Source organism: Amphiura filiformis, chromosome 19, assembly GCF_039555335.1.
Source record: "Amphiura filiformis chromosome 19, Afil_fr2py, whole genome shotgun sequence".
Taxonomy (NCBI): Eukaryota; Metazoa; Echinodermata; class Ophiuroidea; order Amphilepidida; family Amphiuridae; genus Amphiura; species Amphiura filiformis.
Window position 1 is genome coordinate 25621962 of NC_092646.1, and position 19234 is coordinate 25641195.

The 19234-nt window shown below is 35.9% G+C and overlaps 1 protein-coding gene across 1 annotated transcript in view; it reads left to right on the plus strand.

Moving 5' to 3' along the window:
* Positions 1–19234, plus strand: part of LOC140140466 (uncharacterized) — a 115160-nt gene that overhangs the window by 43009 nt on the left and 52917 nt on the right. Inside the window, exons 12-18 of the mRNA XM_072162225.1 lie at positions 2454–2477; positions 7822–7857; positions 9402–9419; positions 12523–12576; positions 14861–14965; positions 17222–17245; positions 19164–19214. Of these exons, the coding sequence (XP_072018326.1) occupies positions 2454–2477; positions 7822–7857; positions 9402–9419; positions 12523–12576; positions 14861–14965; positions 17222–17245; positions 19164–19214 (312 nt within the window). The remainder of the gene's footprint in view (positions 1–2453; positions 2478–7821; positions 7858–9401; positions 9420–12522; positions 12577–14860; positions 14966–17221; positions 17246–19163; positions 19215–19234) is intronic.

Sequence of the window (19234 nt, forward strand, 5' to 3'; positions counted from 1 at the left end):
CATTTTAATGCTTAAATTCACAATCAATGGGTTTTTCTGAGAAGTGAAATTCAAGGGCGCACAACCATATATACTATTTGGTGGTGTGAAATCTGAATGATGCAACATGTTTCTGATTATCCTTAATTTCAGACTATTTTAATCTAATTAACTTATTTTTAGCATAATTTGAGCAAGAAGCTGGTTAAATTTTTTTTTCATGTAGAATCATTGTGTCTGTGACATCTGCTATCTACTGAAGATAGCATTGTGATTACCATGTTAAAAATTCACCAAGACTTAGGCTTTCAGCAATTTACAGTCAAGAGGGACAAGTAACCAGGCAGGCACACAAAAACAAAGAAGAACATGACCACAATGTCTGAATTATAAGTGTTGAATTACATGGCCTATTAGTGAAATCTTAAGTCTACCCCCCCCCCATAAGCTTACCTGATCCATGGACACATTTTATGAGCTCCAACCAGTGCCCTAGCCCACGTGCCACCATATACTGATGTCTTCTACATCTGGCACTGAGTCATTGCATACCATCATGATTGTAAACATTACCTGGGTTACCAGTAGTGGAATCATAAGCTTAGCCTACCCCCCCACCACCAACACACAAACCGTAAGCTTACCTGATCCAGGCGCCTATTTCATGAGTTCCGACCAGTACCCTAGCACCATACTGCAATGTCTTCTCTATCTGGCACTGAGTCATTGATGATGTAAGCTTACAAAATATTATGATTACATTACATTGCATGGGCCTAAGTCACTCTACGAAATGGAATCTTTCACTCAAACACACATTTTGGGTCATAAACTCACCTTAGCACTGGTATATTAGTAGCAAATGTTGCAGTTCTCTTCAATTTTAGCCTAATTTTTTAATTACATAAATTCAGTCAATGCACTTCTTCGGTCAATCCAAACACGAATTAGGCACAGGGCTAACTTGCTCAATCAAAAGTTGAGACTCACACACACAGCTCCATTCAGATCTCACACCACCAAATCAGAGTCCCATAGAGATATGTGCTAAATTGGCCTTAAGAAAACGTCATTTTTTCTTCACAGGAGCGACTCAGTTTTAAGCGACAGCTATGATGGTTGAAATCAGCCCTTGCCTGATCCCTCTGGCTGGGAAAAAATATAAGTTGACCATCATTTTTTTTACGACTGGCCCTCAAAGTCTACGATGTCTGGGAATTTCCTATTTTTCAGGCAAAACCATGCCGGTGTTTCTGTAAAGAAAAGGCTGCTTAAAATCATTAAAAGTTATTCGATCTCTCCCATCTGTGGTACACTTGCAGGAATTAATATTACCAATCATGACCAATCCAAATTTGGCTAATATTATGCAAATTTCTGCTTAAATTAATGCTTAAATTCACAATCAATGGGTTTTTCTGAGAAGTGAAATTCAAGGGCGCACAACCATATATACTATTTGGTGGTGTGAAATCATAAACCATTTTTAAACACAGGTAACTACAGTGATTTGTAAGCTCACTTGTAAAAGTACTGACATATCACTACCAAACTCAAGGTGATGTAAAATACAGCCCAAAATAACACTTGGCTACCATAGTATAGCATATCTCCATATCTGTCTGCTTGTTACTCCGATCACCTTTTCTGTGTTCAATATTATTAGTTATCCCCTGTTTGTTCAGTGATATTTTTCAGATTGCATATGAACAGACAGGGGTAACGAATGTATCATTCAGTAGACATGAATTTAACACAAATAAATAAATAAATAAATAAATAAATAAATAAATAAATAAATAAATAAATAAATACAATGTAGGGCCTAATTAATAAATAAATAATACCACAATTATAAACTGACCAAGTTATAGGCCTACTCCAAACCTTTTGTAACAAATTTATCATTCAGTAGACATGAATTTAACATAAATAAATAAATAAATAAATAAATAAATAAATAAATAAATAAATAAATAAATAAATAAATAAATAAATAAATAAATAAATAAATAAATAAATAAATAATACCACAATCATAAAAATAATAAAGTTATAGGCCTACTCCAAACTCTTCCATGCATGCTTTACAGTTTTCTATCATGCAACTACCGCCAGGCCATGTAATACAGCGCGCCATCGCCAACGCATGACGCAATTTAGCACACGATGCGAGATAGCGCGTAATTGCCGTCTCTACCGCATACGCGATCAGCACAGTGTACAACGCGAGTATGCAGGCCCGTTAATTACCGGTACTGATTAAGAGCTGAATAATACAGCTATATATTGTACAGTAATTTATAAACGCTGAACAATACGAAATTATATTATTTGGCTATTAACCAATGAAATGTCGTTATTCATGTCTACTGAATGATAAAGAGCATTATAGCACCTGTAATTGTTTCTAGAAATTAACTGATGTTTTATTTCTTTGTTTTCTTTTGTGTTTTTGTGTTTATTTTTGGCAGGTCATTCACCAGTATCACAACCAAGTATGTATACACCAACCACAATTTAACATCAGTGTGTATTTAGTGTACTAAAGTTTGTTTGGCTTATAATAGGCAAAAATTATTCTGGATTTGTTACTGGGCTCAATCAATAAGGTCCCAACATACGTTCACATAAATTCACACAAGCGCCGTTCGCCAGTTACCCATTACACAACGTCGACTAAGCGTAAGTGCTGCGCCCAACTGCATACATGCGATTCTATATCAATACGATGCTAGGCACCAGAAACAAATTAGTTCGATGTTTCGATCGACCACCGATGCTTGGTCGATCCTTATTATTTATGAAATCAATTAATTTACTGTTGTTAATTGTGATAACATAGTGATTTTTGTCTGTAGTGATATTGACCAATATAAATTTAGCATTAATTCTGATTAATTAGTTGCTATTTCATTAATATCACGAATCAAAGCAGCATCGACGGTCAATCCAAAGATCAAACAAATTTGTTTCTGGTATGAGTCTCATTAGTTTTTTGTCTATTATAAGTCGAACAAGCTTTAATTAGGCCAAAAAAAAAAGGTTTGTCTCAAAGCGCGATTTGTAAAATCGTGAGATTTGGAAAAAAAGAAATGCGGAATTTTTTTTTATTTCAAAATTTTTTTTATTTTTTTTTATAGTTTTTTCAGAAAAATTCGGCGAAAATCAAATTTTTTTCTCCAAATACCATGAAAAAAGTCGGGAATAAAATTTTTTTTTTAGAAATTGCATTTTGCATTTGTTTTCAAACCACTTGTGAGCTTTGAGACAAACCATTATTTTTTTTTGGCCTTATCACCCATTTTTATGGACAAGTTCCAGTGGATGTGTTCCAATACGTATTATAATTAAATTGCCTGTGTTGACTCAAATGCACGATCAAAGTTGGTACATTTCTACACGTGGAAATAACTCCAACAAAGTACTGACGCTCATTCTATGAGGAAGTTAAATGGATTCTAACAGTAGTTGGGCATTTATGACTATTTGAAGGAACCATTTTAGATCAAAGAATGCAACCTTAGACCTGACTGAAAATATTTTTAGCTTCTGTAATGTGTTAACCCCCTGAGCACTACCTGCTGATCTAACATTGCCTCTGATTGGTCAATTACATGATATCTTCACTTTAATCATCAATCAGAATGGAGCTTTGCAAATAATTCACCCCAATTTTTGTGTTTTGTGAAATTATTCTAACAATGTTGCTGATTGGGCCAATTGATAATTATAAATTCTTTTTGGCCAATCGGCAGGTAGTTCTCATGGGGTTAAAATCTCATAGTAAAACAAATGTATACATATAAAGTAAAAATAATTGGGCTAATATTAAAACTGAGCAAATGACATTGCTACCTTCATCATATTGCAAAAAAATTTCAAAAAAGAAACCAGAGAAGATTGAAAAGATAGGAATATTATTGCACATGAAGTAAAGAAATGGCAGAAATTTATGTCTTAATATACATCCTGTTTTTGTGATTTTAATTCCAGAAAACCATTTAGTTTCTTGAATAAACGTAAGTAGCCCACTCCATTAATATATTGAGGTCATTTCCACTGCTGGAGTGACTTCGAAATGTTTCAAAACATTTTCAGATTTTTAAAAACTTTTCTTATTTCTCACAAACTTGAAAATTGCTTACAGAGAGGGAAGCTTTCATCCAGTATTCTCTTGGACGTCTTCAGCCCCAATATTTGGCACGTGGGGGCGCTGTTGGCTATTCTGAGCCACCGACACCAGAGGGTGTCAGTCGGCTCAGAAGAGAGTTATACACAGCGGGCAGGTATAAATGTAGTATCTCCCGGCATCCCTGTTGAGGTCGCTCTTGTTAATTCTGACGTGGCAGGCTTCGCGAACTCCACGACCAAACCATGACTCATCCTGGTCGATGATTTTGACCTATTCGGTAGGAATGTTATGTCCAGTATCCCTGGCATGTAGCGCTACAGGAGAGGGTTCACGTTTGTGCTTGCGACTTCTTACCCCTAGAGGGTGTTTAGTTTCACCGATGTAGGTGGCATTGCACGACTGACAAGCGATGTTATACACAGTGTGGCACCGTTCTTCCTTTCTGATCTTGTCCTTAGGAGAAACTAGAAGTTCGCGAAGAGTGATGCGGGGCTTGAAATGGACTTGAATCCCTTGTTTAGTGAGCACACGTCGCAATCCCTCGGACACCCCTCTTGCATAGGGTATGGTTATATGACCCCTGCTAGAGGGTACAGAGTCAGGTTGTTTACGAGTTTGAGGGTTGTTGGAGTTCGCGATCGCGAAATGTGACCTTTTGTATCCACTATATGACCCAGTACCTGTCTGATGTGTTCCAGTTCAGCGATTTTGTCCTCTGGTTCAGACACCAAAGTATTCGCGCGATGTTGTAAAGTTCTGATAACGCCTAGTTTGTGCTGGAGTGGATGATGTGAGTCCATAGACAGGTACTGTGTGTCAGTGTGTGTCGGCTTGCGGTAGATAGTGATCTTGAGAGTACCGTCCTCCTTTCTGCTAATCATGGTGTCCAGCATGGCGATTTGTCCATTTTCCTCGTGCTTGATGGTAAATTTAATGGAAGGCGAAATGTTATTTATGTGTGTGGTGAAGGCATCGACTTGTTGATCTTGAATTACCACGAAGGTATAGTTACAAAGTGAAATTTTGTGTTTTCCATAGTGGCGTATCGACCATACGCCCACTTTTTATGCACATTTTATGATTAAGAAATATCGGCAAAAATGTAAAACATTGCATGTCATAGTGGCATACACCTCGCATGTCATGACGTATCGGACCTATACGCCACTATGGAATGAAGTTGACGAAAAGTAACGCCATAGCGATTACACTGCGATCTAGGTGGAGTGAGGTTAATGTTAGGTTAGGGTATTGCGTTTTGCGGGTTTTCCATTGTTACGAGTCGTACTTGACTCAAGGCCAAAATCACCTTTTACCCGAACTCACACGAATGCACAACACAAATACACTGTTTGATTAAGCTAACAAAATCTAAGTCTTTAATTGAAAGCACGTTATGATTGATACAATATATGACAACAAATGCTCATACACAATAATAAAATATAAACACTCTTTATCTATTTAGTACTTAGCCAGCATTCTTCTTCTTGGTGATAAAGTTCTTGCAATGTTCTGGACGACTGATGTAATATATCCTTATTCACTTGTCCTGCGAAAATCAGCGAAGTCCAGTGAACACTTGCATTTATAAATATCCTTGCGTATGAAATCCTCACACAAAAATGATGCGGCTTTCTCCAATCATTTATCTTCTTACGCTGCTTTCTCCAAAATATATCTCCTTGCGCTTGCTTTCTCCAAAAATGGTGTTTCGCTCACCAATCGCTCTTTCTCCAGGGAACAGGCTTCTTTCTGCTCCGCTGTATTTGACAGAGGTGTTGTTTTCAAAATACCAGCAAATTCCAGCAATTTGACAGAAGAACTTTAATCCTTCGATGAGGAAGAGTACATTCGTGTACTCATAAATCTCCTTCGTTGCTGTATTAAAATAGCTCAATTATTGGCTATGTAATCTGGTTAAAATGTACTTCTTTTTTGAAGCACGAAAGACCAACACACACATGTGGAGGTTTACAATCTCCCATGACACTCTGTCTTGAAATCTCGGCCATAATAAAGGCTATGGCTGCCTGTCAGCTCTGTATCCAGATGATAATAATTGTAACATAATTTCATAAAGTTCGTGTCAATCCGCAGTAGACTCTATGTCTTACTTTGGTCCATTTTCGTAGCTTTGAAATAACCATATTTCCAGCATGTCGGTGAAGTCCAAATAATAGCCCTGTGGGCAAACAACGTATCCGCACTTGACGAGATCCATCAACATAATCTTCATCGCTCAGAGGTTTTAAATAGCACTGTAGGAAACTCATGATCTCCATGGCCACACTCAGTAATATACTCCTTGAGTATCCTGATTTTAACTGGTTAACATTAAATACTCTCATTTTGAGAGCTATAGCTACATCCATTCACATTACAATCATATCGATACAGGTCTGCCTAGAATTACTACCAGCCAGATGTTTTATAGCAAACCATCTGGGATTTTCCCAAATGTTCTAATAATAGACATTACCACTGACCATTGTGCATTATTGCAACATTCTGATATCAGGGATTTTCCCTTGACATAAATAGTCTTGATTAATGATGTTGTTATTGCAGTCATCTGGGTTTTCCCCGTGATGTCATAATAAACAAACTAATTGCATGATTAGAAAGGTAACTTCCCCTATTTCATGACATAGGATTATACAGGGTACATCACACCATAGTGACATATAGTTTTGTACTTATTGTTTTCAGTTTGCCAGCAATATTATGTAGTTATTTCTTTTGAAAAATATATAAAAATAAAATCTATTTAGATTACTACAGAAATTTCACATAATTTACAAAATATGATGAATGTCTGACTTACACAACTCGATTTTAAATTAGCATTTCTTAAAACCTAATTTTCTCGAAAAGTTGTTTATTTGTGGTGCCCCACTATACGCCACTATGGAATACAGCCGATGATATGTTATGGTATATGTCCATCCTTGGGGAAACCTTTGACACAGAACATATGTAATGGTATATGTAATTCCTTGGGGGAACTCTGACATATCATCTGCAATGGTATGCATCCATATGGAGGTGATCAGGAGTTCACTTAGAGAATAAGCGATAGGAATTTTTATTTTGACTATCCTCTACCATGTGATAGACGACAGGCAGGTCCAATATTTTGAGTAGTGGCTGCCGGCGACTACGATAAAAATATTGGACCTGCCTGTCATCTATCATAGGTAGAGGATAGTCAAAATAAAAATTCCTATCGCTTATTCTCATTCTTAGTCAGTTAAATATTATTTTAATAACTGTAAACTATTTTTTAAAGCAAAAATTAAGTTACCGTCATAAAAACTCCGCCTTTTTATAAAATGAACGAAACTTGTTTACAACTTCACATATTTTGTTGCGCCTACTGCTATCTCGTGCGAGTATTTCGCACTGCGTCTCACGCTGATACCTCTATGAGCGTGTTACGCGTTGTCAACACTCATGATGAAGTGGGGTCGTCTACGGCCTGATAGACGACACCCAAAATCATGCGATTGTCCAATCAGATTATGTGTCTTTGTAATAGACCACTCCCACTGACTAAGAATAGTATTTGAATACCCAGTGACTAGTAAGTCATCCCTTTGATGTCCATAACCTTGCAGAAGATTGCCTCTTAGAAGAGTGCCCTTATGCCCTTGACTGTAGCAAGAAAAATCAACATCAAAAATTATTGTTTGGTTCATTTATAGCTGAGGCACCAGAAGAACCAGAAGATGGAAATCCAGGTAAGAAAGAGATATAATTGTTAACATATTATTTTTAATCTGCCTTCATGATTTGAATACAGGTATTTAGAATGCATGATATATTCTGTCGGTTCGTGCCACGTCACTTCCGGTTGATGATGCGACTCAAATTTGAGTGAAACAAAAGTCCTTGGTTTGTTTTTTTGTTGATGATTTCTGTCATTGGTGTTGTGTATATTTCCATCGCAAATAGTCAGTGGAATCAAACAAGTTTCTAAGTTAACAGAGTGGAAATTACTTAACTTGATTTATCGTTTTATATAATGACAAACCGACAATTAAATTCCATGGCCGAGTGTTGGTTTTTCGGAAATTTGGACTTAAGTGACAACATTGATAGTCTCCTTTACAGCCGGTTTCTGTTGTTGATTACAAACCGTGAGCCATGTGAAGCTTGAGCCATAAAGACTAGAAGCTGGACCGACAGAATAGTACTATGCCAAACACACATTTTACAGACTGTTGCTGACCACTGTATAGCCCCAATCATTCCATAAACCATTTAAAACAACACAGGTACAAGGGTGGTTTGTAAGCTCACTTGTGGCAGGACTGTAGAAAAGCACTGACATCACTACCAACTCAGTTGAAATAAACTATAGCCCTAAAGGACACCATAGTATAGCGCATCTTCATATCTGATTGCTTGTGACTCAGATCACATTTATTGTGTTCAATATCCAGCATAAATAGAACCCTATTGTTTCTAGAATATTTTGGAAAATAGACATATAACAGCGTGGTTATGGTAATTTATTATTACTATACCTCATAAATATTTATTAGGTAATCCAGATATCTTATCGGTTAATAACGCCAGCTTCCGAGTACGGTATTTTGACTACTTCCCTGCGCCTGTGCAATTATACGGGCACCTGGGAAAGTAGTAAAAATTTCCGTACCCCTAGTACCACATGATGTCTCGACCCTGTGCATCACCGTTGCTTCAGACATAGCATTATGCAACACAACAGCGATTCTGCAGATGCGTTTATCATGAAAATGGCGTCTGCTGCAGTTATTTTGCCGAGATTACTGATGGATACTAACACACAAATTTGATGTTTTATGAAACAAAATGTTATTTATGGAAAGTTAAAAAGAAAATTAGAATAATATAGGTCAAAATGTAAATATTGATTGAACAGAAATCCTCCAATAAAATCATGTAAGCAAAATATTATATACCATGCCGGCTGGCTCATTGACTGGTGTGTGTTTTGACTTTTGTTTACAATTTTACTGTGATAGTGAAAATATTTATGAGGTATAGTAAAATAAATACAACATGTTTCATTTCGGGGAAGTAGTCAAAACTACTGGTCCCTCGGTGTTGGGTGATTTGACTACTTCCCTCCCGCTGATGCGTCGGGAAGTAGTCAAATCATCCAACACCTCGAGACCAGTAGTTTTGACTACTTCCCTCAAAACATGTTGTATTTACTGTGTAACTTGTGCTCTGAATTGTCAAATCAATGAATTATATCGTTTTTATTTTGCATTTCTCTGCTTTTTTTTGACAGCTAATGGGGTACCAAATGGTATGTATACACCAATAATTTGTCATTAATGAGTAATTCTTAAACAACTTGGCTTTACCTTGTTTTACTTAAAATAATGATGTCACCCGTGTATGAGACGATAGATGAACCTGATTATGATTTTCTTATAAATAATATCAGCTAAACTAATTGCATTTTGACCCCAGGATGATTTTGACTGTTTTTTAATTAAAATTTCTGTCAATTGGCTTTATAGTTCCTGAGATGGGAATATTTTCCTGTTGCTGGAAACAATTAAAGTTGAAAGAAATTAAAAAATGTTTCTGTGGTGCTGTATATTGCAAAAGTTATTCTCTGCGACTATCAGTGGATGTCCCCATGGGGAGGTGCATTTGACCCCACACCATCTTGTGATTTGCCCCTCCCCAACTTACCCCAGTCAAATAAGAAACATAAAGAAAGCCTTTTTAGACCCAAAATAAAATGTTCTTGCCCCACCCCCAGAAAAATCACAAGCAACAAATAACTCCACTTGATTGGTAGTGTCACACATATGGTCGAATCCAACCAAAAGTGTCCACGGGCCAAAAATAAAAGTCCGAAATAAAAATGTCTCCACAATTTTTTCCTTTTGCCCATTGATTGATGACATATTGGCCTTATAGGAACCAAAAGTGCCATTACTAATCTTGAAAAATAAATCCAGGACGTGTGATAGTAAATGTGATATCAAAACCCAATGTTACCTACGAATACCACTAGGATGCTTTCACTATCGCAATACTAATCAACCTAAAACAAATGGAATATTCCCATTAACGCTTTTTTCGTGTAATGTAGACCACAGGGTGTCAGGAAAATGCTAGCTCAACCAGAAAATATTTGTTTTTATTTTTATAACGCGATCAATATGATCTTAGTCAATTTATGCCAGTTTATTTTTGAAAATGAAGTTTAGGTCAGTTTCTGTATTGTATTTATCAAATGAGTATGAATCAATTTACACATTGTATAAGAACGAGTATGATATATGTTTTCAAGAATATTAGGAATTATACGCATACACCTAACGCTTTATACAATGAAAAGGTGAAGAAACCCGGGTATTCGTAGGTAACATGAGCGATTTAACAATATCTATATTGAGTTTATAGGTTTAAATTTGGCTATTATGGTAATGAATTAATAAAATGGTAGTTTTAGATCTCTTTCAGATGGTACGTCCAAATGAATAAATGCTATTACCTTAAATCAAAATTTTTGATGCTTTTAGCAAGATTTTGACCACTTCATTTTGATATGGAAGTAGTTAATCAGCAATTTTACATAATAAATAATTGTTGAATGAATCCAGTATATGGGTAATAATAGTGTCCTGGGGTACCGCTTAAAGTTTTTGACAATTAATTTCCATTGGTAGGGACACTTCATTACACATGTCATGTATTATGCTGTATTCGTAAGTAACATTTCAGTATTTGTAGGTAAGAATTAGACTTTTGGTGGATATCGCAATCAAAAACTTCATTTTATAAAGCACTTTGAATGTATTATTATCTTTATAATGCGTTTATTGATACTTTAGACCCTATCATGTATTAATAATGTCGGTTCACAGCGGTTGAAAGAGGATTGAAGTAAGAAACAAAGGCACTAAAGTGACTTTAATTTGTTAATTGCACACAAATCGATTAAAACCGTTATTGCAGACTTGTGAAGTCCATCTTGGAGTCAGTTACGTCTTGTGGCCTTTCATTTGAGGGCAACTACAATTAGCTTTATACCAGGGTCCATCAATGTGTTGTCTAGATCATGAGACAATGAGAACAGTCGTTTTTTCCATGGTATTCGTAGGTAACCTTAGCGAAAAACGTCAAAAGTTACCTTCAATAAATCAATTTGGACACAAATTACTCAGAAACCAGAAGGTCGGTAAACATTTAAAATGAAGCACACATGACAGTTGACAAATCCAAGTATTTATCCCTTCTAATCTTCTTTGAATCTGATTTTTCTTTCAAATGAGCAGACCGTCGCCTGTTTCAGTACATATTTTTCACCAATTAAGCCGTATTCAGTTTTGTATGGTGGGCATGTATGTGAATTCGCAACTTTCATTGACATATGATTTGATAGCAAACATACAGGCCTTCGTTATGTACCAATGTGGGCATTGGCATGAATGGCGGTGTTTCACAATACTGTCATGATGTCAAAGTGTATTCGTAGGTAACATTCGGTTACCGAAATTTACCTACGAATACTTGCTTTTATTGTTGACATCTCAGAAATATTTAAACGCAGGTTATTGAAACTTGGTAGAAATAAAGAGTGTATTACTCTGCACCTATTGCTTAACTATTGTTTACTATTCTCTCACTTTGTGGAAATGGCACAGCTTTTAACATGTATTCGGAGGTAATGCATATTTTTTACCAAACCTACCTTTGTGCCATTTAGAATTTCTGGCAGCTAAACACAATAATAAAGATGTCCGAATGCAATGCATTTCAGTATTGGACATATCAAAGCTTGTATCAATTAAGCATTTATTATTGATTTCCATTTTTAAAGATATATCTAGTGCTATGAAAAATTGTATTCGTAGGTAATGTAAAAAATACCACTCAAAAAATTATCACAAAAAATTCATAATTATGTACAAATATGTGAAAAATTTAACAGGCAATCTTTGAATACACACCTTTCAGGAAATCAATTTAGATTCAATCCAATGACTTCTTTTCATAACTGATTTAGATGTTTTTAAAAATACTTTTGAAAAAATGGGTAAAAATGGCATGTTTTGGGGTCTCTGTGTCTAAGTTTTTCACAGAAGGGGGTCTTATTATATATGGCGCGAAGCGTATGATCAAGGCGAATAAACACAATACAAAAACGAATGCCAATTGATTAATACTTTTATGGCCCTGAACATGCTGTGTACACTTTTCGTTGGATTCGACCATATACAACATGTTTGTGTGATGTTTTGTACTAGATGAATCTCAGAGGAGAAAAAGAAAAACTATTTAACCATAATATATGAAAATGAAAATGCAAAAGTAATAATTTAGTCCTTGTATAGCGATGGTCACTGGTTGCATCACATACAACCTGTTTGTGTGATTTTATTTTTTAGATGGAACGCCAAAGAGAAAGAGGGGAAAGAAGAAGGGGAAGAAGAAGAAGAAACGTAAGTAGCCAACTCTATTGGGTTATTCCAGTTGAAATCCATACACCCCCTATGGAAGGCATGACCTTAATCACCCACACAGGGGGTATCACTTTCAACATGAATAGCCATTGATCACAAGTTATGTCTGGGATGACTGCCATTGAATACTTAAGCATACACAAAATATTTTTTTGTTTTATGTTTTTTATGTTTTTTAATTTTTTTCAAGTTTATAGGCACATTAACAGAATGATTTATTCTGAAGTGCTAAGATCATTACGATCATTCACAGTTAATTTGAAAAAAAAATGTTTACCTTTTCATCTGTCACATATTAAAAATGCATTGGTTTTCCATGCATTTATAACATGTGATAGATAAAAGAGGTAAATTTTTCATATTTTTTCAAAGTACCTGTAAGTGATCCCAGCACTTTAGAATAGGTCCAGTGGTACTCTAAAGTCATCGAATACTTTGAAATTTTTTTTTTTTAAATTAAAAAATTGAATTTTTTTTTCCGATATCCGATCCGATACCGATATTGCAGATATCGGGCCAATACGATATCCGATCCGATAATCGGTTGAGCCCTAATAGGTACACCCAATAAAAGGTGCAATTACAGCTGTGATCCCAGCAGGGGTTCTTGGAAGCACCAAATTGAAATACCTATGATTATGACCTTCATGCCCATTTTACACTGTAACTCAGAATACAATTGAGGACATTTACGGCTCATTTGTGGTGTACGGTCACAAATGTGACTTGTCCCTGGTTTTGTCAGAGCGGGCACATAATATGTGGAAAACCTGTTTGACTCAAATTCTTTGGATATCTACAGTAAGCCAAAGATTTAAGGTACCAGTTATGTCCACCCCTGTATATCCTAAATAAAAACAAATAGGCCTATGTCAAAATTAAAACAAGCAGTTAATACCTGTAATCTTTAGCTCTGATTTAAGACCTTATGTGTTGAAATTGGTTGAGAATTAAAGAAACGGTGATCTAAAAACCTACTGAAGAAACTAAATCAAAAGTTGCACTTTTGTGTTCTAATCAATGAAAGCACAACACTAGTTTTAATGTGCTAATATGGAAGCCCGGCGCTGGTTCTCTTGTTCACGAACGCTCTGTGTACAAATCAATAGGGCATTTAACACAGCAAACTGCAACTTTTAAATTGGTATCTTCCTTGGGTTTTGGGATCGCCGTGTCTTTATTTCTTGAACAATTTCAACGAATGAGGTCTTGAATTCGAAGCTAAAAGATGCAGCCATTGACTGCTGGTTCCAATTCTGACATATCTGTCTTTGTTTAGGATATACAGGGTGAATATAACTGGTACCTTAATTTTTTGGCTTACTGTATTTAAAAACTATAAAATGTTGGGTATAAAGCACTATGAAAACATTTTAAAACATTCTATATCATTTGTCATCACTGATATAGCATTTTACAATGTTTTGGCAACTATGGAAGATTTAAGAAAAGTTCTCCACAGAGGGAGTCTATTTTTCAAATGGAATTGGCTAGAGTTACAAAAAAAATGTAATTATTTTGTATATGGCTTAACCTATATCTTCCACAACTGGTGTATTTCAAATGGAAGTTACCAAATTGTCTCTTCTATTTGAAACTTATACTTACTCTGCAGGAGACTTGAGCTATATTCCACAAGGGCCAGAGGAGGCTTAAATACATTCCCACAATGTGTATGATTGGGAAATTTGATCAATATAACCTAATTTTAAAGGCAAAGTCCCTATACCACACACAAAGTAGTAATTTAAAATTGCAGCCAATAAGCTAATAGCCAATTTGATTTTCTTATAGAAAACATTCATATTGTCCCACTGCATTAATTTTATTCATAAGTCTCAATGTTTTGAATGTTAAATAAAAGGATGAAAACACCAGACATTTGCACACAATCCCAATGCAAGGTATGGTCAACTATGCCACATGTGTACAAAAGGCAGACATACCAAGGCCAGAAACCCCATAGGGTTATGGCAATGTATTTAATGCTATGCATGCTAGCCATATAGGCTTCAATCTTTAAAAGCTTTTAGATATTTTCTCAAAATATTAAGAGCTATCTCAAGAACCTCTGAACCAATACTAGGCTTGTTTGTACTCATTTTAATGCATTTTTCATGCAGATTCCAAATATGGGCATGAACATTTTTTTTTTTTTGTCGTCTGCAGTCGACACCAGCGTGGAAAGAGTTAAACATCCTCTGCACAAGGTCAATGTGGAATGGATAATAGCATATTGTTTCTCTTTGTGTCATTTATTTAGCAAATGGACAGGAAGAGAGCAATGAAGATAACCCAAACTTCACTGGTATGGGTGGCTTTAAGAAATCATCGACAGAGAATGAAGCTGGTGGCTTCGGTGACATAGGTAGGCATTTTATGTTTGCACATTTTTCCACAAATTGTGCTTGACGGAGACCTGAGACTCGTATAACTAATATATTCAGGGATCCTACTGCAGCCACCAACTCGGGGGGAAAAACAGTCCGAATCAGGGAGTGGCCCTACAGAGGGCAATTGTTTTGTCGTTTTGGCATACACATGTCTTGCAAACAAATTCTTAAACAGAGAATTCTTAGTAGAGAACATTCCTACAATAATCTTATTGGTTCTTGCCTGTGTGATATGACACAATAAAACATGGGTCAGCATGTGTGCATAAACGTGATACACCTACTTGCTATTTGAACCAATCTGAGGCGCATAGAAACAATGGGACTGATCAATTTTAAGCCCTACATGTAGGTAATTGCTTGTAAAATGTAGGATTTAATTTGATTAAAATTTGTAATACTTACGATATTTTTATTTGAATTAAAGTGTTTAAGAATGAGAATAAAGGTATTGTTTTTAGCCACTGTCGTGCATCTATCATCTCATATAACACAGGCGACATCATTATTTTTGGCGTAAAACAGCTTGGCTTTGCCTCGTTGTTTTATTTCAACTCGGCTTCGCTTCATTGTTTTACTTAAAATAATGATGTCGCCCCATGTTATTTATATGAGATGATAGATGCACTCCAGCGGCGAAAAGCAATACCTTTATTCTCCAAGTATGACTCCAAACTGTACTACAACCACATATAGCTACATGTATAAATGGAGTTCATATTTTTGGAAAGAATTCTCCCTTCTCCTTTTCTATAATTAGAGACAGGGATAAAAAGAATTTATCGCGACTGATGTCACTGTCAATTTCGATCTTTGATTGGTTAACACAGGTTAATCAGCACGTAAAAGGTAGACCGATCTATCTGGTGCTGATCGGATAAAAGGAATGGCAGCAAATGGCGAAAAATTTCGTACTTTTACAAGGCAAAAAGCATCTTTTCTAGGCATTGTGGACATGGTGCCTTCGGTTAAGAAAGTTTCCTACTATAAAGACTTAACTTTTGAGATGGTTTGCATGTCGAAAGGTGCAAAAGTAATAATAAGGTGCCCGTTTATAAATCCGTGTTCAGCAAGTCATCATCACGACACTTGTAAACAAACCGTGCTCGAATTTGATTGACAGATGACGTCAGACGCGATAAATTCTTATTATCTGTGTCTTTATATAGGTAGTTGTTTAAAACAATTAATCCACATTGTCTGAAAGTAGCTGTTATTTTCTGGTTGGAAAAAAAATTGAATGAGCACCCTTTCTGGAATTTTTGTTTTTAAAAAATGCCCTTATTTTTGGCTTTAAAACACCCCATTTTTGTGATGTCATGAAAGTTTTAGTCTACCCTTTGTAAACAATCATGAAAAACAGGCAATAAAATAGGCAGACTTAGATAGAATTATTTAATCAAATTCTGAAGTGTTTAATGATATGTCACAATGATATGGAAGATTTTGAATTATTGTTGATAGTTAAAATAAAACACTTTGTTGGTCAAGAGAAAGTTAACATGAGTCACCACATGTACGAGGCTGAAAAGAAAGGGAGAATGCATAATATATATATAGCTGCATGAATATAGACTGATTTTATACCTCATCCCATCCCTTTGTCACTGGTAGAAGCAATAAGTATGGTACATTGTCCTTTGAAATTTCCAGGTGTGCTATGAGTTGCACTCCTCAAGACATTAACGTGTGCTGTAGGTGTGTGATTTGAAGTGCCCTCCTGTAGATGTTAAAGGAAGTCTTCAGCAATCACAACATATGCCTTACATGTTAGAAAAACAATCATCAAGCACGATTCATGTGGTTTTATTTAAAACAAAGTCATATTGTCCATAAAAATGAATAAAAACAGCCGGCTCTTAACACGCAATATTCAAAATTCCCGTGCCAAAATTGCCTGTGGCAATGACATCATGCTTATTTGTGCTCAATTGTCGTCAGCCTTCATTGTGTTACTGGGCGTCTTTGCCACAGGCAATTTCGGTGCCCAGGAAATTTGAAGTTGCAACAGTTGTTTATGACTAATTGTAAAGATGATATTGCTTGCTTATATACTTGATTGGTTAATTGATGATTGATTGATGATTGCTTGATTGATTGATTGATTGATTGATTGATTGATTGATTGATTGATTGATTGATTGATTGATTGATCGATCGATTGATTATTGATTGATTTTGAACAGTTTTATTATACATTTCCATTTTTCTCTGTTTTTTTTTCACTGCAGGTGATCAACCAACCCAACCTGGTGGTAAGTACTTTGTTTTAATTCATTATATGCAGACATGGATATGCTCATCGTCGTTGTGGTCCCTGAACATGTTTAAAACAAAACTGCCAACCAGTTACTTTTTAAAAGGGATCTGGAATGAGCGTTTTGAGCGTTTCAACAGTATTTTTTGTGAGACATGAGAGCACATCAGACATATCGAATTGCATTATGAATACGAAGAATGTCTTTCTGATATCAAATAATTTTAATTTTTTGAAATTCACGGTATAATACAAATTTTATGACAAATTATTAAAATTTGATATTTTTCACATTTTTTGATATATAACAGTCCTCAAAGTAAATTTTATAAATCTAATGATATATTCTTAAAGTGTATGTAGCTGGGAGGAAAAGCCGACGATCAATTGAAAATTTTGACCTTTCATATTTTCCAAAAAGGCCTAATTTTTTCCTGGTGTTTTGGGTACTGTACTGTACTTCGAGTACTGTTAAATAGCAAAAATATCAATTTTTAATCATTTGCCATAAAATGTGTATTACATTGCGAATTTCAAAAAATCAAAATTATTTGATATCAGAAGGACATTCTTGGTATTCAGAATGCAATTCGATACGTCTGATGTGCTCCAATGTCCCACAATAAATACTGTCTAAACGTTCATACCCCCATCCCTTAAGGGGTTTTGCTTTAAACATGTTCAGGGGCCAATGACACATAGGATGTTTTTCCTGCATAACGATGTCATATATAACTTGCCACTTGAAGTGATATCACTTCATTGAATATAATCATTGGGCAGGAAAAATCTCCCATGTGTCATTGGCCCCTGAACATGTTTAAAGCAAAATCTCCTATGTGACCGGCTGGCAGTTTTGTTTTAAACATGTTCAGGGGCCACAAACACATATGAGGTTTTTCCTGCCCAACAACGATATGAACATCTCAACATGCCCTTTTGTGCCGCGATGCGTAAATTTGTCAGATATTCTCAATTTTTCAGGCGAATTGTGCTACCTCCAGATATGCTTCAAATTGTCCAATTTTTGCCAGGTTACTTATTTCATGTGTAAGCCAGTTTTTATAACTAGCCAAAAATCATATCGTTGTTGGGCAGGAAAAACCTCCTATGTTCTTGTGGCCCCTGAAAATGTTTAAAACCAAACTGGCAACAGGTTACAAAGGAGGAGGTTTTGCTTTAAACATGTTCAGGGGCCAATGATGCACACCTCACCTAGATTTCAAATGGAGTCATCACCCCTGCATCACCCATTCAGTTTTGAAATTCACACTCCCTGTGTGGAAGATTAAGGTCATATCTTCCATAGGGGTGTATAGATTCCATAGGGGTGTGGAAGATTCATGTCTTCCATATAGGGGTGTATAGATTTAAACTAGAATTAGGGGTTTATTCATAGGATTGAGGGCATGATCGCTGTTTATGCCCGGGGCGTGAGCCGAGGGCATAAACAGCGTTCATGCCCGATCATGCCCCGTTCATACATACCCAACATTCTTAGCAATTCAATACAGATGAAAATAATAAAGGTTTACAAGTTTAAATAACATTTCCATACCGTTTTCCTTTATAAATTGGAAGAAAATGAGTAGGCCTACTTGCATGAAGCAGCTCGGCTCATGAGGTCAACGGCCGGGAGTCAACGCGTGATTACGCGTCATCTTTTGCACTCCGTGTGAGATGGGCGCGGTGACATGCGCGTGTACGCAACACTAGCAAATCGTGGATCGTGTTAATTGGGTTCCAACGCTGCGTGACGCAGCTTAATGCCCTGCGTACTGGTCATAAACAGAATTTATGACCAGCAAAATAAAAGGGCCCAAATCCAATCAGAAATGTTGTTATATTGTGAGTATGTATGAATAGACCATTATCATTTATAGTAATACAAAGCCTGAATGGTTTCTTTTTTTCAGGCCAGGGATTTAGTCCTGTTAATGAGGTGAAGAAATCTCCTGATAGAGATAGTAAGTATCATAATTCAGAT